Source organism: Ornithorhynchus anatinus, chromosome 2 (genome assembly GCF_004115215.2).
Source record: "Ornithorhynchus anatinus isolate Pmale09 chromosome 2, mOrnAna1.pri.v4, whole genome shotgun sequence".
Lineage (NCBI taxonomy): Eukaryota > Metazoa > Chordata > Mammalia > Monotremata > Ornithorhynchidae > Ornithorhynchus > Ornithorhynchus anatinus.
The window spans coordinates 55,945,125-55,968,423 of NC_041729.1; the positions used below are offsets into that span (position 1 = coordinate 55,945,125).

The window sequence follows — 23,299 nt, forward strand, 5'->3', positions numbered from 1 at the left end:
CGATGTAGCGGGCCTAACAAGCAACAGTCCATATGGCCTTCATGTACCTTCTCTGCCTCCAGCTATCAAGAATGGAGCTGAAAACTCCCACCCGCATTATAACAGAGGCAGCTCAGGTGGCCTATCACCCAGCAGCAGTTTTAACCACCAGAAAATACAGCAGAGAGCCGAGACCTGCACTCGTACTAGCTGAGACGCCTCTAGGCTGCTGGCGACCCGAGACTTCTACCCCTAGAAATCTCGCCTGAGTGAGGTTGGCTGTGAGCGCCTAGTTTGCTCTGTCTTCCCTCATGGGTCATGGGGGCATTGGGGAGAAGGAAGAGATGTGGGATGACAGGGAAGGCCTGGCTGAAGGGACTGCATCGAACGGGAATAATAATAAAAATAACAGTGGTGTTCGTTAAGCGCTTACGGGCACTGTTCTCGAGATGCAAGACTATCGGGGTGGACACAGTCCCTGTCCCACATAGGGCTCAACCCCCATTTTACAGATGAGTAACTGAGGCACAGAGAAGTTAAGTGACTTGCTCAAGGTCACACAAGAGACAAGTCTGACCATGCTCCAGCTCATTTGGGGTAGTTAAGGTTCTCACTTTCTCACCAGTGTGCCGCAAGGCGACTGCACCTTCCGGGGAGAGCACACAAGGCAAAATGGACATGCAACATGAGGTGGAAAGGGAGCAAGTACAGGAGACTGCTGACAATCAAATCTCCCTCTTTCCAAGGACCCTAAGAGTAGGACTTCTAGCTAGGTGCTAAGATTGTTGTGGGCAGAGAATGTCTCTCCTGTATTATCACACTATACTCTCCTAAGTACTTAGTACAGTGCTCTGCACTTAGTAAATGCTCAATTAATACGACAAATTCATAGTTGTGTCACTGTGTACAGCATTTCTTCAGTCTTCTGATAATCCTCAAAAATCGCTCCATGTTCTACAATAAACACTGCTAATGTTTAAAAACCCCTAAATTCAAAACTGAGTTCCTTAAACATTTGTTCATTCCTGTCACAGTGTAACATTTTTTGTGAAAACCTGAGTGGAAAAAATAGGGGAACACTGTGACATAAGGATGTGACTTGGCCATAACACAATCAAACTCCACGGGACTGTACACTGATGCAGTAATGAAGGCGAGATACGATAAGCGCTTGGATTAACGTGATAGCTGTTTGGATGGAGAGGAAAAGGCGGAAAGCTAAGGGACTTGCCCGAGGTCACACAGCAGACATACGGCAGAGTCGGGATTAGAACTCGCCTGACTTCCAGACCCTTGATCTATCCACTAGGCCATGCCGCTTCTCCAAACAAAAGGGATTAAACAAACAAAAGGAAATACTTCTTTGCCCAGCAAGTAGTAAACACAGAATCCATTATTACAGAACACTCTGCAGGGCAAAATTCTCAGTTGGATCAAAAGGCATTTGGACAAGAGAGTTCCAATTGGGTTTTAGAGAGTAGTAGGGATGTAGAGGGAGAATAATAATTGTGGTATTTGTTAAGCACTTACTATGTGCCAGGCACTATACTAAGCGTTTGGGGCGGGGGACTGGGGGCGAAAAATGCAAGCAGATTGGGTTGGACACAGTCCCTGTCCCACACTGAGCTCACAGTCTTAATCCCCGTGTTACAGACGAGGTCACTGAGCACAGAGAAGCGAAGTGACTTGCCAAAAGCCACAAAGCAGATAAGTGGCAGAGCCAGGATCCGAACCCATGACCTTCTGACTCCTAAGCCCATGCTCTACCCACTAGGCCACGTTGAAGGGTGCTAGAGGGCACATCATCAGGATGGATGCCCAGGAGGGCAACTATTATAATACTTCTCCAAGCAAACTGTTTGCTAACTGTTGAATACAATATCTAGCTGGACGGACCACTGGTCTGACCTACAGTCATGACATCTCTCAAGAGTCTCCTCAATTTAGCTTTAAAAATAGGTTAAGAAGAGAGGTAAACGACACTTACAAGTAAAAGAGAAGAATTATTGCTGTTATGTAGTGTTCCATCTCTAGAGGTTGAGGTGGGTAGATCTAAAATAAGAGAAAAAAATCTCGCAATAAATTTTACATTGCTATTTAGGAACAAGATTTACTGGCTGAGTAGTTCAGTAGCCCTTTCTTTTCCTCTCCTTACCCCATATTCCTATCCCAACATCAGTGAGCCCGTTTCAGTCATCACGTTAAGAATTGTTTCTAACAGTTTTGTAGAAATTTAGTCTTTCCACCAATCAAGGATATTAAATAAGACACTAATAAAATAAAACAACAACATTCAAGGAACCTTCTAAAATTAATTTCGGCAAGGAAGGACTACCAAATTCTACAACAGCAGCACCAAAATATAAAGGATGTAGGGGGTTAATACTGAAAGTAGGAAAACTGCCTTCTAAACTATAAAGTGCACATATTTTTATCACGAGGTACTGTTTTAAAATTCAGTGTTCTCATGTTACATGTTTTCAGTTCCTTAAGGTTGTCAACAGAGTCTCGCCGTTGAAAGAAACGGGCCCCCGGGCTCTCAGGGCTTGCCCCCTCGGCCATAAGGGGTCCACTATTCCCAAGGAAGTTTTCCATGTCCATTTCGACAGCACTCACTGCTCTCCCAACCCCTATATTGGCCACAATCACTGCTCTAAATTAAAAAATATCCTTAGCAGTAGTGGGGAGGTGAGTGCCCATATCTCAGATGGCCCATGTAGTTTGCAGCCACTATTCCATGACTGTTAAACTTAGCATCCCTGGAGGGCACTGGAAGTTTCTAGTCCTGCCGCTGAGACTGGGAGGAAATGCCTACTCCTCTAGCCCTTTCCTGAGATAATGAGCCTTTCTTGATTAGCAGGTTCACCAAACACCGATTATTCCCAGACATTCTCTTTGGTTATAAACAGGTGATATTTACTTAGCATGAAGATTTCAAGAGAACGTTAGGTACACAGTGGAAATTCCCATTCCATCCGAGAATAAACGCACAGCCCCAATCTCACACTTTTTAATTTAAATACAAGGTTTGTGTCCCCTTGAAACACTGCCATACTTCCCTTAGCAGCTCCTCTGAGGGCACGGCTTTCACAGGCTTCCACATTTATAAATGATAAGTAAATCACTATCTATATTCAAAATAATCTTTAAAACATTATCTACAATCCATTTCACTCTCTATCACCGACTGATTTATAGGACACAGAAACATACACAGATACTACTTCTCTTTTCTAGAGATAAAACTGAAATGGTTAAAATGCAGGCACAATTCTTACCTTACTCTTAACCTCAGAGTGACCAAAGTGTACTTTCCTTCTGTCAGGAAAGTCTTGCAAAGTCTGACCTCCTCTCTAGCCCCTAGAGTTTTTAGTGTCTTTCTGGTTTCCATACCATCTCGTCCCATTCTTCCTATGCACTTGGCTGGCCTGATACCATCTAGGTTAGTGTTTGACACATAATTTTTTATAAATACAAACAATAGCTCTTTCTTCAGAAGTTCTGAGGAGTGAGCAGCAGATGGCCAGTTCCCAAGCTTCCTGGAAATTTCAACCCTGCATGTGAGGGGCTAGTCTGGCTTGGGACCGTCACCCAAGGGACCCATATATAATGATGACCAAGTCCTGGGCTCAGAAATCCCACGGGTTTTTGATTAAAGAAAAAAAAGTCACGCCCAGCCGCCACTTCTTTCCTGGACCTCAGATTGATCTACAAGCAAGAAATGCCCGATGAAATCTGAAATGCGTTAGGACAAGCTCTTTTTCTTACTAGGTTTGCCTAGCTTGAGCTCGCTTTAATTCATATTTATTGACTGCCTAGATGTAGGTCTAGGGCCCTCTCTAGGTTACTCTTTAAGAGGACTGTTCTCTCGAAGTTCAAATCCAACAAAATTCCTTTTGGCTATTCTCTTGAGTACCATGTTGGCTGGCAAGTTTTGAAACCATTTTATCCTAAAAAAAAGTCAAAGTTCTACTCTTTTCTTAATTCTGATTTTCCAGAGGTTTTACCCTTTCTTTTAATGGAACTGAAAATTAAAATTTTGGGTTCATTCAATACATGTTTACACTAATCATTCTGCTTATAATTACTGTGTCATGCTCACTATAAAGATTAGCTCTATGGAAAGGAGAAAATAAAAAGCGCTGATGCAATAGATTGCAACAGAAAGGAGATTTATTTTACTCCACAGGAATCAGACATTTTTAAATGTTAAGTAAATCACTGTCTATTTTCAAAATAATCTTTAAAACATTAACATTATTATCTACAATTCTAAAACATCCATTTCACTCTCTATTATCGATTGATTTATAGGAAGACATAGAAACATACACAGATACTATGTCTCTTTTCTAGAGATGAAACTGAAATGGTTAAAATGCAGACACCAATTCTTACCTTTTTTGGAATCGCTCATCGAAAAAGAATTTAAAGAACAAAAAGTTTCCAAAGAAGAAGCCAAAGGTTGTGGATATATTTCTGAAAAAGGAACTGCAGCCGGAACATATCCTGCACCAACTGATAATGTTCCTAATAAAGGAGATGAAAAGGGGATGCTAGTTGACGCACTCACAGTGGGAAGGGACCCTCTGGCTATGGTGGATGACTGGAAGGAAAAGAAGAAAACCATTAGTCCAATTAGCTGAGATGCTACGAGAAGCAGCGTGGTCTACTGGACAGAGCACGGCTCTGGGGGTCAGGAGGACCTGGGTTCGAATCCCAGCTCCGACCCCTGTCGGCTATGTGACCTTGGGCAAGACACTTGGCTTCACCGAGCCTCAGTCACCTCATCTGCAAAATGGAGATTAAGGCTGTAAAAGCCTCACAGGGGACTGTGCCCAACCTGATTAGCTTGTATCTAGCCCGGAGCTTAGTACGGTGCCTGGCATATTAGAAAGTGTTTAACAAAAAATTTTAAAAATGCCCATTGGAAATCAAGTCATCAACCGCCTAGTTATTAGACTAAGTTATGACATTTTAAAACTCGAGTCAAGAAACATTTGGTAGGGCTATGAGAAACAGCATGGCGGAGTGGATAGAGCACGGGCCTGGAGTCAGAAGGTCGTGGGTTCTAATTCCGGCTCCGCTACTTGTCTGCTTTGTGATCTCGGGCAAGCCCCTTTCCTTCTCTGAGCCTCAGTTATCTCATCTTTAAAATGGGGACTGAGACTGCGAGCCCACTGTGGGATAGGGACTGTGTCCAACCCCATTTCCTTTTACCTACTCCAGCGCTTAGAACAGTGCCCAGCACACTGTAAGCTCTTAATACCACCATTTTTATTATTGTTAGGGCTAGTCTAGTATTTACTGACCACTCAGGAGGAGCATTTTAATAGAAAGGAAGCTGTTAGAAATGATTTGCATGCAGATTTGGGGGGTGCTTGAGGAGTAGCAGAATGCAAATTGAGGTACTGGCAATGAAGACTATGAAAAAGGACAGAATTATCTCAGAAGAAAGACTGTCTCTCCAATTTTTGATGGTAAAAACTGCAACGACAGCGACTAACCAGTATCTTTAATGATTCTACATAATCCCATGATAGTAGTTACTATGCACAATTTTACCAACTGCTTTTATTGAGCGCTTATACAATCTCCTGATAGTAGTTACTATGCATAAGTTTACCAAGGGTAAAATCAATGCATTTATTGAGTGCTTACTGTGTGCAGAGCACTGTATTAAGCACTTGGGAAAGTATAGAGTTGTTAGATATGTTCCCCGCTCGCAGTGAGCTTACTCTAAAGGGAGGGTGAAGAGTTTTGCATTTGAATCGTCTACTAAGAAGCTAATCTTTTAAAAGTTTTAAATTCAAAATTTTTTGCCACGGTAAATTTTTACAAACTCCAAACCGATTTTCAAAATGAAACCGAGGATTTGACCTCGAAATAAGGTATTCTGAAACCTGAATGTGAGCGTCTCACCCTGCGTGAATTTGTTCTGCCTTGATTTGACTTTGGATTTCCAGACTAAAAAGTAGGGAAATGGTATAAAAAAAAATTTGGCTACTGTTCGAAAGTTCTAAGCTTGAGAAAACTTTAAAGAGTTGCCCAGGAGCTGTGGGTACCGTTATGCCTGCGGGAGTAAAACGTCAGGCATTTCCAATCCACGCACCAAACAACCTCCTGGAAGTCTGGACACTGCGCGGCCGGCAGTCTCGCACCCGTGTGCACGGCCTAGTGGATACAGCATCGGCCTGGAAGCCAGAGGACCTGAGTTCTGATCCACCATTCGCCTGCTATGACACCTTGGACAAGTCATTTCCCTTCTCTGGGCCTCAGTTTCCTCCCCTGCAAATGGCGATTCCCACATCTGTTCCACCTCCTACTTAGACTGTGAGCGCCAGGTGGGACTTGATGACCTTGTATCTACCTCAGTGCTTAGTACAGTGCTTGGCGCACAGGAAGCGTTACAAAATTCCACAATTACTACTATTATTGAGCCTTCCTCCCTGGAAGATCTGGGGGTTGTCAGCCCTGTCTATAACTGAGAAAAATACAGCAGAGACACCCGCGTTCAGACACAGTAACTGAGAAATTAAGGCAAGTTCAGCCTCGTCATAGCCACAAAACGCTGCCAAAATATGGCTGAACAGACCAGGCTTTTGCAACAACCCGCTGAGACTCTCAATTCCAAACTGGCTCATGCTGGGCTCTGGCCTCAGTAGACTCAGGAAGCCAGATGTGCTCACAGAGTCCTTTTGGCCACGGACTGGGGAGAGGAGAAAGAGGCAGGGAGATTAACACTCGGCTCATCCCGTGGAGCTCTGGGACCGAACCCATTTTGGGAAAAATAAAACTTTAGATGGACTTAGTTTACCCGCCTATCCGCCGGAAGTTATGCCACGAAAAATAAGGGAGACATGAGGTTGCGTACATGAACACCTACTAGTTAAGTAATGCAGGACAGTCGGTTAATAGTTTTACCAAGATTCCCTTCAGAAGAAAGAGGTAAATGAAACACTAAGACTTACTGCTACAGTTTCATCAGTTTCGTGTGCAGAATCGAGCAGTTCATCTAATTCATCTCCAAAAACACTATCTCCATCATCTAAAAACTCTTCAGCCATAGTGAAGGGAACCTTTGCTCCATTTGCCAATACTGCAGAAGGCAGCAGGGGTTTTTCCATTTGATGCGGCAAGATGGAAACCATAGCTGCGTTAGGGTTTGGAACAGATTCATTCGATACTTCAGGTGTAAAATCGGTTGGGGATGGCGAAGCAATAACTGGAGCAGCTTCTTGCTTCTGATCTATTAAATCTGTAATATCGAATGAGAGGATCAGGTGCGGTGAATTCTTCTTCAATTTATAAGCAATATATATATCAGCCCTCAATGGCTACGGAGAGGAAGAGAAACTGCCAGAAAAAGAGCCGAACTATCCAGACAATTCTCATTTAAACGGAGACTGAAGATCTTGTTTCTGAGTTGCCCCTCTTGATTCCCCCTTTTTGGACACTTCACTGTCTTTTCTCATATCCACTAAGGGTATCCAGGGACAGAGAAAGGAAGTAAAACTCAAGCCAGTCAATTTGCTTGCTATGAAGGGGAATAGCCTGGTAAAAAGAAGGATCCAAGAGAAACCTAAAACTCACTGATATGTGGTTTGGTATTTCTCAGTTCCAATTACGCTCTCTGTCCTTCCATAACTGAGGGTGATCAAAAATTGATTTAAATTTTTTTCCCCATCGTTAAAAACACTAACACTTAAGGGAAAACATGGCAATTTAGCTAGCTTTTCAATACTCTGAAACCTGGTAAGCTATGAATGGGGCATCTCCTATTAGAAGGATATGATTGCTCAAAAAAGCTCACCTGACTCTATATCTTCTACAGAACAATTTGAATCCTAGAAGACAAAACAAAGAGTACGTCATAACATTTTCAAAAGCATATCCATAAGCACAATATGAAGTACTAATTTTCTTTTTTACAGAAAACTCATTTTTTCATTTTAAAAAACAAAAATTCAGTATAGGAACAACTAACATTCATATTAATTGATGTCGCTTAATTACACAAGGAAACAATAGCTAATTACATACATTTAGAGTAAGATTCTTCTCCATATTCAATTCATTTCAAGAAGATATATCCACTCTTCAGATTCAGAGAAAATGTCACATTGCAATTTGTGGAACAAAAAGCATTACCTTGTTTGCTACTTCTCCAGGAACTGAATTCAAAGGTGGCTGAAATGAAATGAGCAAAACAGTTAAACACGTCAATTGTTTAAAGTTTTCAAATTAAAACCAGGGCAGGTAAAATGATGTAATTTACCTTTGCTCTTACATATGCTTTCCTTATTTTAAATCCCAATTTCCGAGCCAGTTCTTGAGTTAATTTTATTACACACTCATCCTGAAAGATAGGAACCCAATAGCACATCAAGTGTTATCCCCCCATATACAACTGAGAAAGCAGGAAAACCACCCTACGATATAAGGGAAAAACTTGTAGGGAATTCTACTTAGACATGAAGTACGACAATAAGAATAAAGCAACATTTTCTTGTAACTACAAAAGTCGCTACAGATCTAAAATAAAACAAACAGCTCTTCCAAATAAGTCCTTCCTGAATACCTGTTGTAGTTCTGAGTACCTAATGGCTATTATCCTGGAAGAAAAGGTAAGATGAATACTTTGAAATACCTAAAAAAATTAAAGCAAATCAAAGTTTCAAATAGGAGTTATTGATATAATGTTCTAGTATGGATATCCAAATTGAGAAAATAAATCTAATTCAGATCAATTTCACCCTAACACAGAGCTGCACTAGTGTACTGCAAAGAAGAGGCCCTAAGAACATAGAAATAAACATAGAAATAAAAAATGTATATCCATACCCGAGGTACAGCCAAAGAGCATTTTGCTACAGCATTATAAGCCTCTTCATATTTTCCTAAATCACTTAAGGCTTTGGACTTCCGATATAGAGCTCTACAATTATTGCCATTCAAATTTAAGACTATATCACAGTTTTCCAATACTTCATTGTGCAATCCCTGTAAGACAGAAAAAACACTGCCTTAGTCAAACACTGAACTAGAGTAATTATTTTTCAGAGTACCCAAAATTCAGTTATTGTATTTACATTGAAAAATGCAAGCTGCCATTCAACTTGCATTCATAGCCCCTCTTTGGAAAAACACTTTCCTTTTGGAAAGGGACTCCAAAACCGAATGAAAGGACAATTACAAAGCTTCAATTATTGAGATCTATGAAAAGTATGATAACATACTTAAAGTCAGCAAACACGTTCTGATGATGCACTCCCTCACAGTTCTCACTCACTCACCCACTGACCTCAGGGGCACATAAAGACAAGAAACTTCCATTTCAGAAAATTCTAAAGCCAAACCATTTGACTGCGTTTTGTCCATTTTATCATTAGCTCTTCTTACTACTGATACCTAAACATTTCACTCGCGTTTATTTTCGATGAACTGTGTGTCTTCCAAAGCAATTCATATTACCTAAAGAGTTCCAAGAAAAATATCCGTGCCTTCGAAACGCCCTTGCTTTTCTATCCAGGAGTATTTTCTCTTGAGCACAGCTTTCAAAGAGTCAACAGAACAGCTTACCATATTTGAATAACATGCGATTCGATTTATATGCAGCTTTTCTAATATTTCATTAGATATAGTGATTTCTTCATCGTTGGCGTAATCAGCTATATTCAAAGCTTCTGTGTACTGACGTAACGATCCATTCCAATCACACTCCCGGTACACATCATTTCCTTCGTTGAAAAGATTCCTCACAAGCGAACGTATGAATACCTGAAAGAAAATATTTGACAGTTGGTATTTTAAAGCCATTACCGGCAGTCTACAAATCCCCGGGCCCACCCGCCCAGTACCCATCGGTGACTGCGTCATTAAAACCCTACGGCCCCAGATTAGTTAGTCTCTGAGACACAGCAGAAAGCAGCCATTCGAACTGTCTCGTGTAAGCTCTCTGGGGACCAGGAATGTGTCTGTCTATTGGTACACTGTCCTCTCCCAAACACTCGGTACAGTGCTTTGTACAGAGTAAGCGCTCAATAACTACAACTGAATGAATAACTGTGCTCATCCCATGGCCCTACCCAAAATAGTTCAGTGAGCAACCAAAACATGGCTGACGCCAATTTTAGAGACCGCTTTTCAACTGGCAAAAGCTCCTGAAGGAGAGCTCGATTCAGAAACTAAGAATAAAATTAGTCAGTTAGGACCTCCTTCTGGAAAACACTCCAACAGTCAGGAAAAATGGAAAAAATGAATAATAACTAATAACAATAATTATGGTCATTATAATTGCCTTATTAATATTATTTGTTAAGTATTTGCTATGTGCGTCCAGCACTATTTTAAGTACTGGGGTACCTACAGGCTACTCGGGTCAGACAGAGTCCCTGATCACATCTAAGTAGGAAGGAGAACAGGGACCGAATCCCCATTATACAGTTGAGGGAACTGAGGCGCTGAGAAGTTAAGTGACTTGGCCAAGGTCACACAGCAGGCACAAGGTGGAACAGGATTAGAATCCAGGTCCTCTGACTCCCAAGCTTGTGCTTTTTCCAGACCGCCTCCCAAGGAGATGTATTTCAACTAAGCAAAATTAGTCAGTCAGTTAGGACTACCTCATGGATGACTCTCCGTCAAGCAAAATGGAGAAACTGAATTTTCCCAGAGCAATGTATTTCAACCAATCGATCAATCCTATTTACTGAGTGTTTGCATGGACTGAACGGTTTTGTAGATAAATTATCTGGGCAGTCGAGTGATGCATGCATTGAAGTTAAGTGCTTAGTACAGTGCTCTGCAAACAGTAAGCCCTCAATAAATACGACTGAATGAATGTAAGAAGTGGGCAGAGATAAGAGGCGGGGAGGTTAGCGAGGAGACTGATGCAGTAGTCACGGCAATATAAGTGCTTCGACCCACGTGATGAAGGTTGAACAGACAGGATTTGGCGACAGACTGAATACGTGGGTCAAATGAGAGAGATGAGCTACGGAAAATGCCAAGGTTACAGGCCTGTGAGACGGAGGATGGCAGGTCTGTCTACAGTGATGGGAAAATCAGGGGGAGGGCAGGGTTTGGGTGGCAAGTTGAAGAACGCCGTTACGACATGCTGAATCTGAAGTGGCGGAGGGACATCCGACAACATCAACGTCAACTGCGTTAGTAACAGTGCTACTTCATGGAACATGAACAGAAACTCAGTTCAACTCTCTTAAGTAAACTTTAGTAGTGTTTGTTTTACTAAATGAGGATGGGGCTCATTTTTCTTACCACGTTGCTACTGTTATTTTAGTCTAACTCCCACACTCTCATTCCTTCAGGAGGCCATTCTCAACACCTCAGTTTTCTCAGACCAACATTTATTCTTAGCACTCGCGCTTTTTATTCCCATCAGAACTCATGCATATTTACATACTTGTGTTTAAACATTACCCCTCCATCTAGTTATTTGTTCAGCTGTGCCTTCCTGGTGCATTTGTATTACATTCTGCCTTATCCTTGTTCTCCCTTCTGATTTCACTATTTGAAAGTCATTTCTGCCGGAATCCCTCATTAAGAGGGAATGCGTCTATTATACTGTCGTGTTATACTCTCCCAAGTGGTTACTACAGTGCCCTGTACACGTTAAGTGCTCAAGCAATAAGAATGATTAAATGATACACTCCTGGGAGACATGGAAAGTGTGTCTTGCTATTGTCATCCTCTCCCAAGTACACAGTGTCTAGCAACCAGTACTGTATATCACACATTGATTGACTCATTTTAGTCAACAGACTAATTATCGACTAATTATAGAATGTAGACTACTGACTAATTATATAATGGTTTTAAGTACTACTTGAGAATGGGGGGAAAAAACCCCATTAACATCAAGGCACCTGAGATCTCTCATCTAAAGTTTCACCACCAAACAGGTGATCTAATGAGAGGAACATGTTTAGGATTTTAGAAGAAAAACTGTGATGAGTTTTTAAGGACTTTTGGTTTTTTGGTCCAATTAACTCCAAAGATATTCACTGATGGGAAACTACTCAAACAGAACTTCTGAGAAAACATCACAGAAACTGGAGTACTACCTCATACTGTTCCTGTGTTCCTGGATATGGCAAAGTAGACCTAAAAAGAAAAAAAAAAAAAAAAGGTAAATCTCCCCAAAATTGACAAGAACGAAAAAAGCCCATCATCGACGACTGTGACATTGCAATCTACCAATATTTGTTGCCGAATTCTACTTTCCAAGCGCTCAGTTCAGGGCTCTGCTCACAGGAAGCGCTCAATAAACACGACTGAATGAATGAATGAAACTTCACCTTCATTTAATTATTCTTCACTTAAACGATACATGCCAGTACTCCAAAAATTGAAAGCCAAGCTTTCCATTCTATTTGAAAAAATTAAAATATCTGCTTTCCTTTGATTCCACATTTCAGGCCCTCCTAGTCAAGGGTAATGTGGAGCCTCAGTACACTTGACTTTCAAACTATAGGGAGGGGGTGATACCTCTCTCTCTCTCTCTCTCTCTCTCTCTCTCACACACACACAAACACAACAAAGTTTTATACATATTCTATAATCACCTGGCAAAAGAGTAGTTTTACTTTACACTAGACGTGAGAACTTCCCGAGGGAACTTCAATCACTCAGTCAATCAATGGTATTTATTGAGTTCTTACTGCATTACACTCTGCCCTTGGTAGAGGTTTCCAAAGCCTAAGGTCACAAAACTTTGAACTACTGCTAGCCGGTGCCAGGGATAAACAATGGGGTGTCTAGAATGGGCCAGCCTGCCCAGCTCCTCCAAACTCAAAGCCTGTCAGACCCTTTAAACTCCACTGGGAGGCCGAGAAAAACAATGAGGCTTTAAAAATGTTTGGCACGGATGAGGGGTGTGAGGAAATCTTGGAGGCTCTATGGTTCCTGAATAAAAATTAAATAACTGCATGAAAAATTGGAACTCAATCAAGGCACTTTAATTCCAGGATTTGAACTTGGAAGGGCAAAGAGCATTCTCTGTAAGAACTCACACGCACTCCTCCAACTATGGCCCAGTATCGAAAATCTTCTTGGTTTCAAGATATAACCGCTGCTTTTATAGCACCTTATTCTTCAGCAAAGGTCCAATAAAAAAAGACTAACGGCAATACAAAGGACTTCACTATACAAAACTGTTCTTTCAGCTACGCTACGCTTAATTTTTTTCCCCCCAGTACAATGTTCAAGGTTTCTGAGGATAGCGGCATAAACTTTAACATCTGTAACCAAGACATCAGACCACAGAAATCAGACATTCAGGGTAAGAAACAGGGCCTGATTAATTAAAGGGCTCAAAGGGCTTTAAGCCCTTTGCCCAGACTGATTTACAGGGGCCTACACCAGACATCCCCAAAATCATACTAGGAGATTAGGAAGGCGGTGTTCTTTGTAAAACACTACCTGATTGGCTTTTAAAGGGGACCTTGCCCTTTAGAATATGGAGAATGGGGCAACAGGGATTGAGAGGCTGAAGTCGCAGGTCCTCCTGTAAAACCGGAGCCGCCTCGGCCCCCTCCCATTTCCTAGTTACCCTACCTGCAGGGGTTAGTGAAGAAACACAAACTGCGGTGCTTATCGCCATCCCGCCTCCTAGCTCTTCATCATCTGGATGGCTCTTATTTGGGAGAAGTCATTAAGGTGATAGTGAAGGGAAAGCATGTTTGACGCTTAAGCGGTGTAGAGGTAATATGAGCCTGCCAGCCAGGATGTATGTTTACCCTTGGGATGCAAATCCAATGTGGGGTGTTTATGACTAGGGGGCTACAGGGGACACCCCACCATCACCCCCTTCCTGCCTTGGCAGAGCAAAGCGTTCAGAGTAGGCTCCCTGAGGGCAGAAAATGTGTCTTCCAACTGCTACAGGGGTCTTCTCTGTCCCAGGTGTGCTCAGTAGAGTGCTCTGCACAGGTTAAGCGGTAAATGCCACTGACTGAATGACTGACATCCACCCCAGGCCCACAGCATTTACGTGTATACCTTATGCTCTGCCATTTCCCCTAGCTCCAACTTTTTTTTTAATGGCCCTCTCCCCTTCTAGACCGTAAGCTTCTCGGGGGCAGGGATGGTGTTAACCAACTGTATTGGTACTTCCCTAAGCACTCAGTACGGTGCTCTGCACAAAGTAAGCCCTCTGAGTTAGGAGACTCAGTTCCGCCACTTGTCCGACGGGTGACCTTGGGCAAGTCACTTATCTTCTCTGTGTTTCCATAAATGCTGTCGATTAATCGAGAAGGACGTCAGGAAATGCCAGGGCCCCTCCTGAATCTGAGACTCCCGCTTCTTTCTTTCCCCCGCGCGGAACCACGGGCCTCTCCGAGATCTCTATTGCCACTCTGGCTGGTGACGCTATAATATCCTCACTGAGGGTCACAGCCTGGGACCCCAACTTCTCTTAATGCACCTCTGGAAAGAGCTATTCAGCACATGTGAACTTAACAGTAAATTCATTCATTTCATTCAGTGGTATTTATTAAGCGCTTGGGAGAGAATATATCAGTAATCAGTGGCAATCCCTGCCCACAACGAGCTCACGGTTTAGAGGGGTAAATGTGAGAAAGAGCGTGGCTTAGTGGGTAGAGCACGAGCCTGGGAAACAGACGGACCTGGGTTGTATGTCACACCGGCTCCGCCGCTTGTCTGCTGTGTGACCTTTGACAAGTCACTTAACTTCTCTGTGCCTCAGTTAACTCATCTGGAAAATGGGGATTAAGACTGTGAGCCCCATGTGGGACAGGGACTGGGTCCAATCTGATCAGCCTGTGTCTACCCCAGTGCTTAGTACAGTGCCTGGCACATAGTAAGCACTTAAATACCACAATTATCATTATTATTATTATTATTAATAATACAACCACTTCATTATCACAAAAGGGATTCAGTTTTAAGATCTTACTGTATAAACTGCAGTCCTTTTTTAATATCCTGCTGTCTGTTCCTTCTGTCTTCGGACACACTGGACATGTTACCCTGCACATCAACCTTGTAAATTCACCTTCTGAAATGAAAAGGAAGGGCACATCAAGATGTATACAAATCACCGAAGCTTTCCTGAAAAGTCACAGAATTAAATCCAGTCAAAGGTAGGATAATTGTAGTTTTACGGTCAACAACCTTGATAGCTAGGTTAAGGCCACAAGGTGGGGAGAAAGATTTTCCCAAGCATCTTCAACTTTTGCTTTCCTCAATACCTGACAGCCATAAAAACCTTGATATCATCTGCACATAATCTCCCAAAAGTTCATTTTTTAAAAGCTAGTTTTCCAAAGGAATTAGAAACCATCTGCAGACCACACAAGGGTTGTAGCAATGGATCTGACAGTGGACTTATAGAAACAGATTGAACTACCATAAGATAAATTCCACTCACAACTTCATCAGTTGAACTTAATGAGTCACATTTCAAGATGTAAGTACAAGAGCTGGTATAATTGGGGGGTAGCATGATTATTATCATTAATGATAATAATAGAGGTATTTGTTAAGTGCTTACTATGTCTTACTATGTATTAAGCGCTGGGATAGACTCAAGATAATCGCGTCCACTCTGAGGCTTACAGGAGCCTCACGGCAGCATTACAACAGAACCACAGAATGGGAAAGGCTCTTGATAGTTCAACTGGCTGAGGCCTGTGGACACGACAGCAAAATCCAGAATTCCCCGGGGCGCCCTTTCAATTATTAGCTATAGACCCAGTTCTGTGATAATGAGAATTTTCATTACACATTTTAGTTAGAACGTCGTTAGGGAATCAGGAAACGTCCGTCCAAGAAACGCAAACCTCTTTGGTTATGGCATACCATGTTATCCAATGAAATGACCCACGTGCATGGTCACGAGCCATTTCTTCTGATAAGCAAATCGCACTGCAGGACCCAGGGGAATCCACCTTAACACGTGGATTTACAAAATAGCAATCCTTTCAATATACGAGAGTACACTGCAGTCACTCTGGCTGGAAAAGGACTGAGAAGAGTACACGGCCGTTATTAGCTAAAACACGCTTCCTGGCCCAGGTGCTGCAAAATATGACCTAAGAAGACACCGCATTTTATGTTGGCTGCACCCTTAAATAGCCCTCTCATATTATCTTCACAAATTACGGCTGCAGAAATTATTATTTTCTCTTTCACTTTTCGGCCTTACCACCTACCACATATCTCATACTAAAACCAAAGGGATCAAAAAAAGTTTAACTACCAAGACTTCATCTAAGTAGCTCCCAACATGGAAATACCATGAGGGGTGAGCAGTAGGATTACTCTATGATCTCATTTCACAGGTAGAGAGAGATAAGGACTACTCCAACATATATACCAGAGTTCAATGATCAGTGACTGCCTTTGTGGCACGTGGGGAATACAGTTGACCTCATCTCTAATAGTCATTATCCAAAAATCCATAGCACACCAGATCGCTCCAAGGGATACACCTGACTCAGAATCTACTCCCACCATTATCTCCTATTCCCATCCCCCAGTCCATTCTCCTTTCTTCCCTTTTGTGGCAAATTCCATCTCCTCACTCTCATTCAAAAGGCCTCAGATACATACGCCTTACCAAATAACCTCTCCCTATTTTTCAAACCTCCTTGCTTTGTCTTAAACTCTTTCCTTTCTTCCTTTCTTTCAATTCAGATTGAGTTTGTTCCACGCTTTTTTTCCCCAAGAAAATATCCAGATGCAAGAGAGGAAGCAAAATTTCATTTGGTAATATTAAATGACCGGTAAAACCTCGATAAAGGTGAGACCTTGTAACAGGGCACTAAAACCACACTCATAAGTAGACATTCATTGGTCTTATTATTGGGTCTCAATAAGAGGGGTCAGAAAATCCATTTCCAGCCCCCTAGACCCCACTCCCCTTAGCCCAATACCACTTTTTCCTCCTTCCCAAATGTCTCGCCCCTGCCCTTAAAAATCTAACCCACTGCCCTGACTTGGGCCTTAAAATACTTTCTCCTTTCTCTTACTGCTACCTTCAACTGGGAACTAACATGCCTACACATTAATTCCTCTAGTCACGGAAAATCTGAAGGTTGGGTCGGATAATTAGTGTCAGGATACAGGGTTCAGGGTGGATGAGGGAAAAGCCCACCGAGTGCTACAGTGAATAAAAGAGCAGCAGTCCTCATTCCCAACAGGATGCCATGGAAGTCAGGTCTGTGCCACAGCTATAACTTGTCATGGTCGGGGCTGTGCCACGCTATTCCTGTAACGGCCGGGACTGTGCCACGGACATTCTTGTAATGGCCGGGGTTGTGCCCTTATGCTATTGATGCCTGTCTACTTGTTTTGCTGTCTATCTTCCCGCTTCTAGACTGTGAGCCCGTTGCTGGATAGGGATCGTCTCTGTTGCCCAACTGGACTTTCCAAACACTTAGTACAGTGGTCTGCACACCGTAAGCGCTCAAAAATACGGCTGAATGAATGCCCCGACTATTCATGGAAGGGCCGGAACTGTGCCCAGACTGTTCTTATAACGACCGGGGCTGTGCCACGGCTATTCTTGTAACGGCCACGGCTCTTCTTCTTGAGGCCGCTCTGCTCCGCCCCACTTTTTTGCCCTTCTGTCTTGGCCCAACCCCCTGAGATTACCCTGAGGGGAGGGCGTCAGGGGACCTAAGACAGTTGCATATGTAACGGTCACGAGGGGCGTAAGTGGTTTCCCTGGTTTATCCGGTCCAACCGGCAGGACCAAGGCTGGGGAAGACGACTATCCTTGTGGGTTTGGAGCAGGTAGGAGGATGGGCTGTGGGGCAAGTTCACGCGCTACATAAAATACCCATCCAGGTGTCCCTTGTCTCTCACTTGTTTCTGGCTCCTTCACCTCTGCCTTCAAGAAAATTCAATCTCTACCTCACTGAAAAAGCCATCCCTCAAGTCTACTGCCCCCAATCAATAACGGTATTTACCAAGCGCTTACTGTGTACAGAGCACTGAAATAAACACTTGGGAGAGTACGACGATGAGCTATACAGACCCGACCTCTGACCTCGAGGGGCTTACAATCCAGTGGAGTTTTCAATCTAGCTACCCCTTCAGCAACTGTCCCATTTTTTTCAATCAGTCAGGGATATTTTCTGAGCACTTAGTGTGTGCACAGCACTGTACTATGCCCTTGGGAGAGTACAGTTCAACAGAGTCGGTGGATGTGTTCCTGCCCACAGAGAACCATACTTCACTCTGCTGTCTGGATCGTTTTTCCAGAGAAACGTTCAGATCCCGTTTCCCCACTCCTCAAGAACCTCCAGTGGCTGTCCATCCAACTCTGTATCCCACAGAAACGCCTCACCATTAGCTTTAGAGCACTCAATCACCTTGCCCCTTCCCATCTCCCCTCGCTGCTCTCTTACTACAACCCAGCCCATACACTTCGCTCCTAATGCCAACCTTCTCACTGGGTCTCGATCTCATCTAGCTCACCGTCGACCCCTCACCCACGTCCGGCCTCTAGTTTGGAACGCCCTCCCTCCTCATATCCAACAGATAATTATTCTCCCAGGCTTCAAAGCGTTACTTAATGCACATCTCCTCCAAGGGGCCTTCCCTAAACTCTCTTTTCCTTTTCAACTCCCTTCTGAGTTGCCCTGCCTCGCTCCCTTTATTCATCCCCCCTCCCAGCCCCACAGCGCTTATGTACATAACTCTGATTGATTTATTCCTATTAATGCCTGTCTCCCCCTTCGCACTGTAGCAGGGAATGTGTTTGTTATATTGTACTGTCCCAAGCACTTAGTACAGTGCTCTGTACACAGTAAGCACTCAATAAATACCACTGATTGACAGACATTAAAATTAATTATGGAGACGTAAATAAATGCTGTGGGATTGAGGGAAGGGTAAACAGAGGGACCCCTCTCAGGGTCGTACCTGGAGAGTTTCCAGTCCTCTCAGGGTCGCACCCGGAGTTTCCAGTCCTCTACCAGTCTCAGCTATGGGACGGAGAGTCAGGCAGAGGCTTACCAATTCCATTCCTAGCTTGGCCAGTGGCTAGTGAGTGGAAGGCAATCCCCTACCAGTCAAAACTCCCGTGCTGGGCAGCAGCGGCACGGGAGAGAGTCGAGGGTGGAGACTCAAGTTTACTGCGCGGAAGGCGGTGATGGTAAACCACTTCTGCATTTTTACCAAGAAAACTCTGTGGATACAGAACCAGAACGATTGCAGATGGAGAGCGGGGCGTTCTGGGATGTGTCCGTGGCGTCGCTACGGGTCGGAAACGACGGCAAACAGAGGGTAAAAATCCAGATACAGACTCTGCTCTGTTGTACTCTCCCAAGCACTTAGTACCATGTTCCGCACACAGTCACCGCATAATAAATACGAGTGATTCATTGATTGATGGATTTTGAAAGGGGGACACACAAGGGAGGGGGAAATAGGGGAAATGAGGCTTAATCGGGGAAGGCCTCTTGGCGGAGATGCATTTTTAATAAGGCTTTGAAGGTGGGGAGAATGATCGTCTGTTGGACATGAAAGGGGAAGGAGTTCCAGGCCAGAGGCAGGACACGGGAGGACAAGGGGTGAGGGGCGAGATAGCCGAGATCAAGGTACAGCGAGTAAGTTGCATGCAGGGTTGTAGAAGGAAATCAGTGAGTAAGATAGGAGGGGGCAAGGTGACTGAGTGTTTTAAAGCTGACGGTAAAGAGTTTCTATGTGATGTAGAGGTGGATGGGCAACCACTAGAGGTTCTTGAGGTGTGAGGAAACATGGGCTGAACTGATCTGTAGAAATATGATCCAGGCAGCAGAGGGAAGGATGAACCGGAGTGGGGAGTTAAAGGGAGGTCAGCAAGGAGGATGTCACAGTAATCGAAGAGGGATACGACGAGAGCTCGGATCAGCGTGGCAGGAGTTTGGACGCAGAAGGATGAATTTTAGCAGTTGTGAAGGCAGAACACACAGGATTTGGTGACGGACTGAATATGTGGTTTGAATGAGTCAAGAAGAGTGCCAAGGCTGTGGATTTCTGAGATAGTCTTTTCACTGTCAACACCTGTCCCGGTTCATCTCCTTGAGTTAATCTCTGTCTCCTCTGTCTTTCACAGTAATAATAACGCCGGTAATTATTAAGTACTTGTTTTGTGCTACACACTGGGGCAGGAATGGGATAATCAGATGAGACACAGTCCCTCTCACCTTATCCCCAGTTTACAGATGAGGAAACGGAGGCACGGAGAAGTTAAGGGACTTGCCCCAGCTCACCCAAAAGATAAGTGGCAGAGCGAGGACTAGAAACTTGAGAAACAGCATTGCCAAGGGTTAATACTCTGCGCATAACAAGTGCTTAATAGTTTATTATTATTGTTGTTATTATTAGAACCCAGGACTTCCGACTTCCCTGACCAGGGCTTCCCATTTGGCCACACTGCCTCTCCCCCTACATTCGGCCTCTCTTGAAACCCTACCGGTTCTCCAGTCTATCCTAAAAAACTGCTGATTGTACTAGATCACCATGATCGAGTCGAGCCAACCCAAATGAGCAAGATGTGAATGCATCTGAATATTCAAAGAGCAACAGTAGGCTATAAATAGTCTATTTGAAAGTAGTAGGCTCAATTAAAAACAATTTTGGATGGGAGCCCACCTGACTGAATGCTGTCTTCCTGCTTGGAGTCTAAGGTTGGACTAAATTAATATTCATATTCTTTGCCTCTTTCCCTCCTCCACTCCCCGCCCCATCTACGATACGACTATTGCTGAGTTTTTAAGAATTAAACGACCTAATGTTTTCAAGCTAAACCATCAACCTCTTAGTCATGGTTGTTCATTTGGAAGTTACAAACATCAAAGGTACTGTCTAAGGATCGGGGGAAGCTGCTGCCGTTTACCTAGCAAGGTATTCTTAAGGCCCAGATTCTCTGAAACCAACCCTCACGGGTCTATGTGTGGATTTCTATCTGGGGGTGGGTGGGGGGGAGTTACTGTTTTTACTATAACGGTCCAAAACTGACAGTTATACAACATATTCTACTGGATTGCTAAGATCTAGCCATACTTGTGTGGTCGGCAAGATGCTTCGTAACTAAGGCTACAGAAGCTGAGACTACAAAGAAAGATATTGTAACATACGGTATGCTATGCCAAAGAGAAATTAATTTCAAGTTCTGCAAGAATTTTAGATGCTAACAGATTCTTTTTCTTCTTTTTATGAAAAGCTTATATTTGCAACAACCTCTCAAAGTGAACAAAGTATTTCAAAGGACACTTTTAAGATGACTGAAAGAATGATCAAATAACTATTGCAAAAGCCAGCCTTGTGCCATTTTCTCTCTACAGCAAAAAGACCCAAACCCACATCTATCTTCTCACGAGTCTTAATATAAACTACGCTTATGTTCCTCTTTTACAAAAGAACAGAGGCCAATACTTCCTCACCTTTCCTCCTTCTCAGTAATAATCATAATGGTATTTGTTAAGTGCTTACTCTGTGTCAAGCACTGTTCTAAGCGCTGGGGGAGATACAAGATTATCAGGTTGTCCCAAGTGGGGCTCACGGTCTTAATCTCCATTTTACAGAGGAAGTAACTGAAGCACAGAGAGGTGAAATGACTTTGCCCAAAGTCACACAGCTGACAGGTGGCAGAGCTGGGATTAGAACCCATGACCTGACTCCCAAGTCTGTGTTCTTGCCACCAGGCCATGCTGCTTCTCTAATAATTATGGTACTTGTTAACTACTTACTTAGAAGTGTGCCCAGCACTGTTCTAAGCACTGGGGTAGACACAGGACGATCATTTGACACATTCTCTATAATCACACGGGGCTTACGGTCTGGACAGGAAGGAGCAGGATTCAATCACCAATTTACAGATTAGGCACAGAGACATTAAGATAAACCCAAGGTCACACAGCAGATAGGGAGCAGAGCCAAGATCAATCAGAACCCAATTCCTCTGATTCCCAGGCTTGTACCCCTTCCCCTGTGCCATACTGCATTTCAGTTCCCCTTACGTGGGTTTTTACTACTTTTCCTAGTATTTTGAAGGATTAATCTGTCTTTTGAGTTTCCTGGTGTAACTTTAAATTCATTTTGGAGCTACGAAGTGGAGCTACGAAGAGCCAGTGACCAAACAGACGGAGCAGATGAGGTAGTTCTGGCAGACTGGAGGCAGAAGGGAGTTTAAGTAGGGAGTATCTCTTTCCTGACCGGTCCCACAACGGCCAACTTCCCATCTTTTCCTCCCTTTCCACATTCTTCCTCTCTCCCTAGGCTTGTAGGATCAATCGATCGTGCCTATGGAGCACTGTGTGCAGAGCACTGTACTAAGTGCTAGGGAGAGTACAAAACAACAGAATTGGAAGACCCATCCCCTGCCCACAACCAGTTCACAGTCTTTGAGGGGGAGACAGACATTAATATAAGTTACAGATATGTACGTAAGTGCTGTGGGGCTGAGAGAGGGGTGAATAAAAGGAGCAAATCGGCGGGAGGCAGAAGGGGAAAAGAGCAAAGGGGAAAAGAGGAAAGGAGGGCTTAGTCGAGGAAGGCCGCTTGGAGGACATGTGCCTTCAGTACAGTTTTGAAAATGGGGAGAGTAATTGTCTGTAGGGTAGGAGGAGGACTGTGTGACTTTGGGCAAGTCACTTAACTTCTCTGTGCCTCAGTTCCCTCAGCTGTAAAATGGCGATTAAGACTGTGAGCCCCACGTGGGACAACCTGATCGCCTTGTATTCCGCCCCGCCCCAGCACTTAGAACAGTGCTTCACACATACCGAGTGCTTAACGAATACCATTATTATTATTGTGTCAAGCGGCGTAGCTCAGTGGCAAGAACCCGGGCTTGGGAGTCAGAGGTCGTGGGTTCTAATCCCCGCTCTGCCACTTGTCTACTGTGTGAACTTGGGCAAGTCACTTCACTTCTCTGTGCCTCAGTTCCCTCATCTGTAAAATGGGGATTAAGACTGTGAGCCCCACGTGGGACAAAATGTTTACCTTTTAACTACCCCAGTGCTTAGAACAGTACTTGGCACATATTAAGCACTTAACAGCTTATAACAAATACCATCATTATTATTATTATAATTATAATACAACAGAGTTGGAAGACACATATTACACTATTATTATTATTATTTGGTGGTATTTGTTAAGTGTTTACTATGTGTTAAACACTGGGGAAGAGACACGACAATCAGGTCAGACACAGTTCCTGTTTCTCTCGGAGCGCGCAATCTAAATAAGAGGGAGAACAGGTATTTAAACTGAGGAGAGAAGTGACTTGTCCAAAGTCACAGTGGCAGAGCTGGGGTTAGAACCCAGATCCTCTGACTCCCGGACTGGT

General features: G+C 43.5%; 1 protein-coding gene across 2 annotated transcripts in view; it reads right to left on the reverse strand.

Annotated features, from left to right (window-relative positions):
• Positions 1-23,299, reverse strand: part of ZC3H7A (zinc finger CCCH-type containing 7A) — a 55,974-nt gene that overhangs the window by 26,985 nt on the left and 5,690 nt on the right. Inside the window, exons 1-11 of one of the 2 annotated variants that reach the window (XM_001506203.5) lie at positions 15,817-15,915; positions 14,912-15,013; positions 12,063-12,102; positions 9,562-9,759; positions 8,824-8,982; positions 8,258-8,338; positions 8,131-8,169; positions 7,793-7,826; positions 6,951-7,237; positions 4,378-4,585; positions 1,967-2,031 (exon numbers count right to left, since the gene is read on the reverse strand). In XM_001506203.5, coding sequence (XP_001506253.2) covers positions 1,967-2,031; positions 4,378-4,585; positions 6,951-7,237; positions 7,793-7,826; positions 8,131-8,169; positions 8,258-8,338; positions 8,824-8,982; positions 9,562-9,759; positions 12,063-12,102; positions 14,912-14,979 — 1,179 coding nt within the window. In that variant the 5' untranslated portion in view covers positions 14,980-15,013; positions 15,817-15,915. Of the gene's footprint in view, positions 1-1,966; positions 2,032-4,377; positions 4,586-6,950; positions 7,238-7,792; positions 7,827-8,130; positions 8,170-8,257; positions 8,339-8,823; positions 8,983-9,561; positions 9,760-12,062; positions 12,103-14,911; positions 15,014-15,816; positions 15,916-23,299 lie in introns of those variants that run through there. The other variant, XM_029056328.2, reaches the window with a different exon arrangement.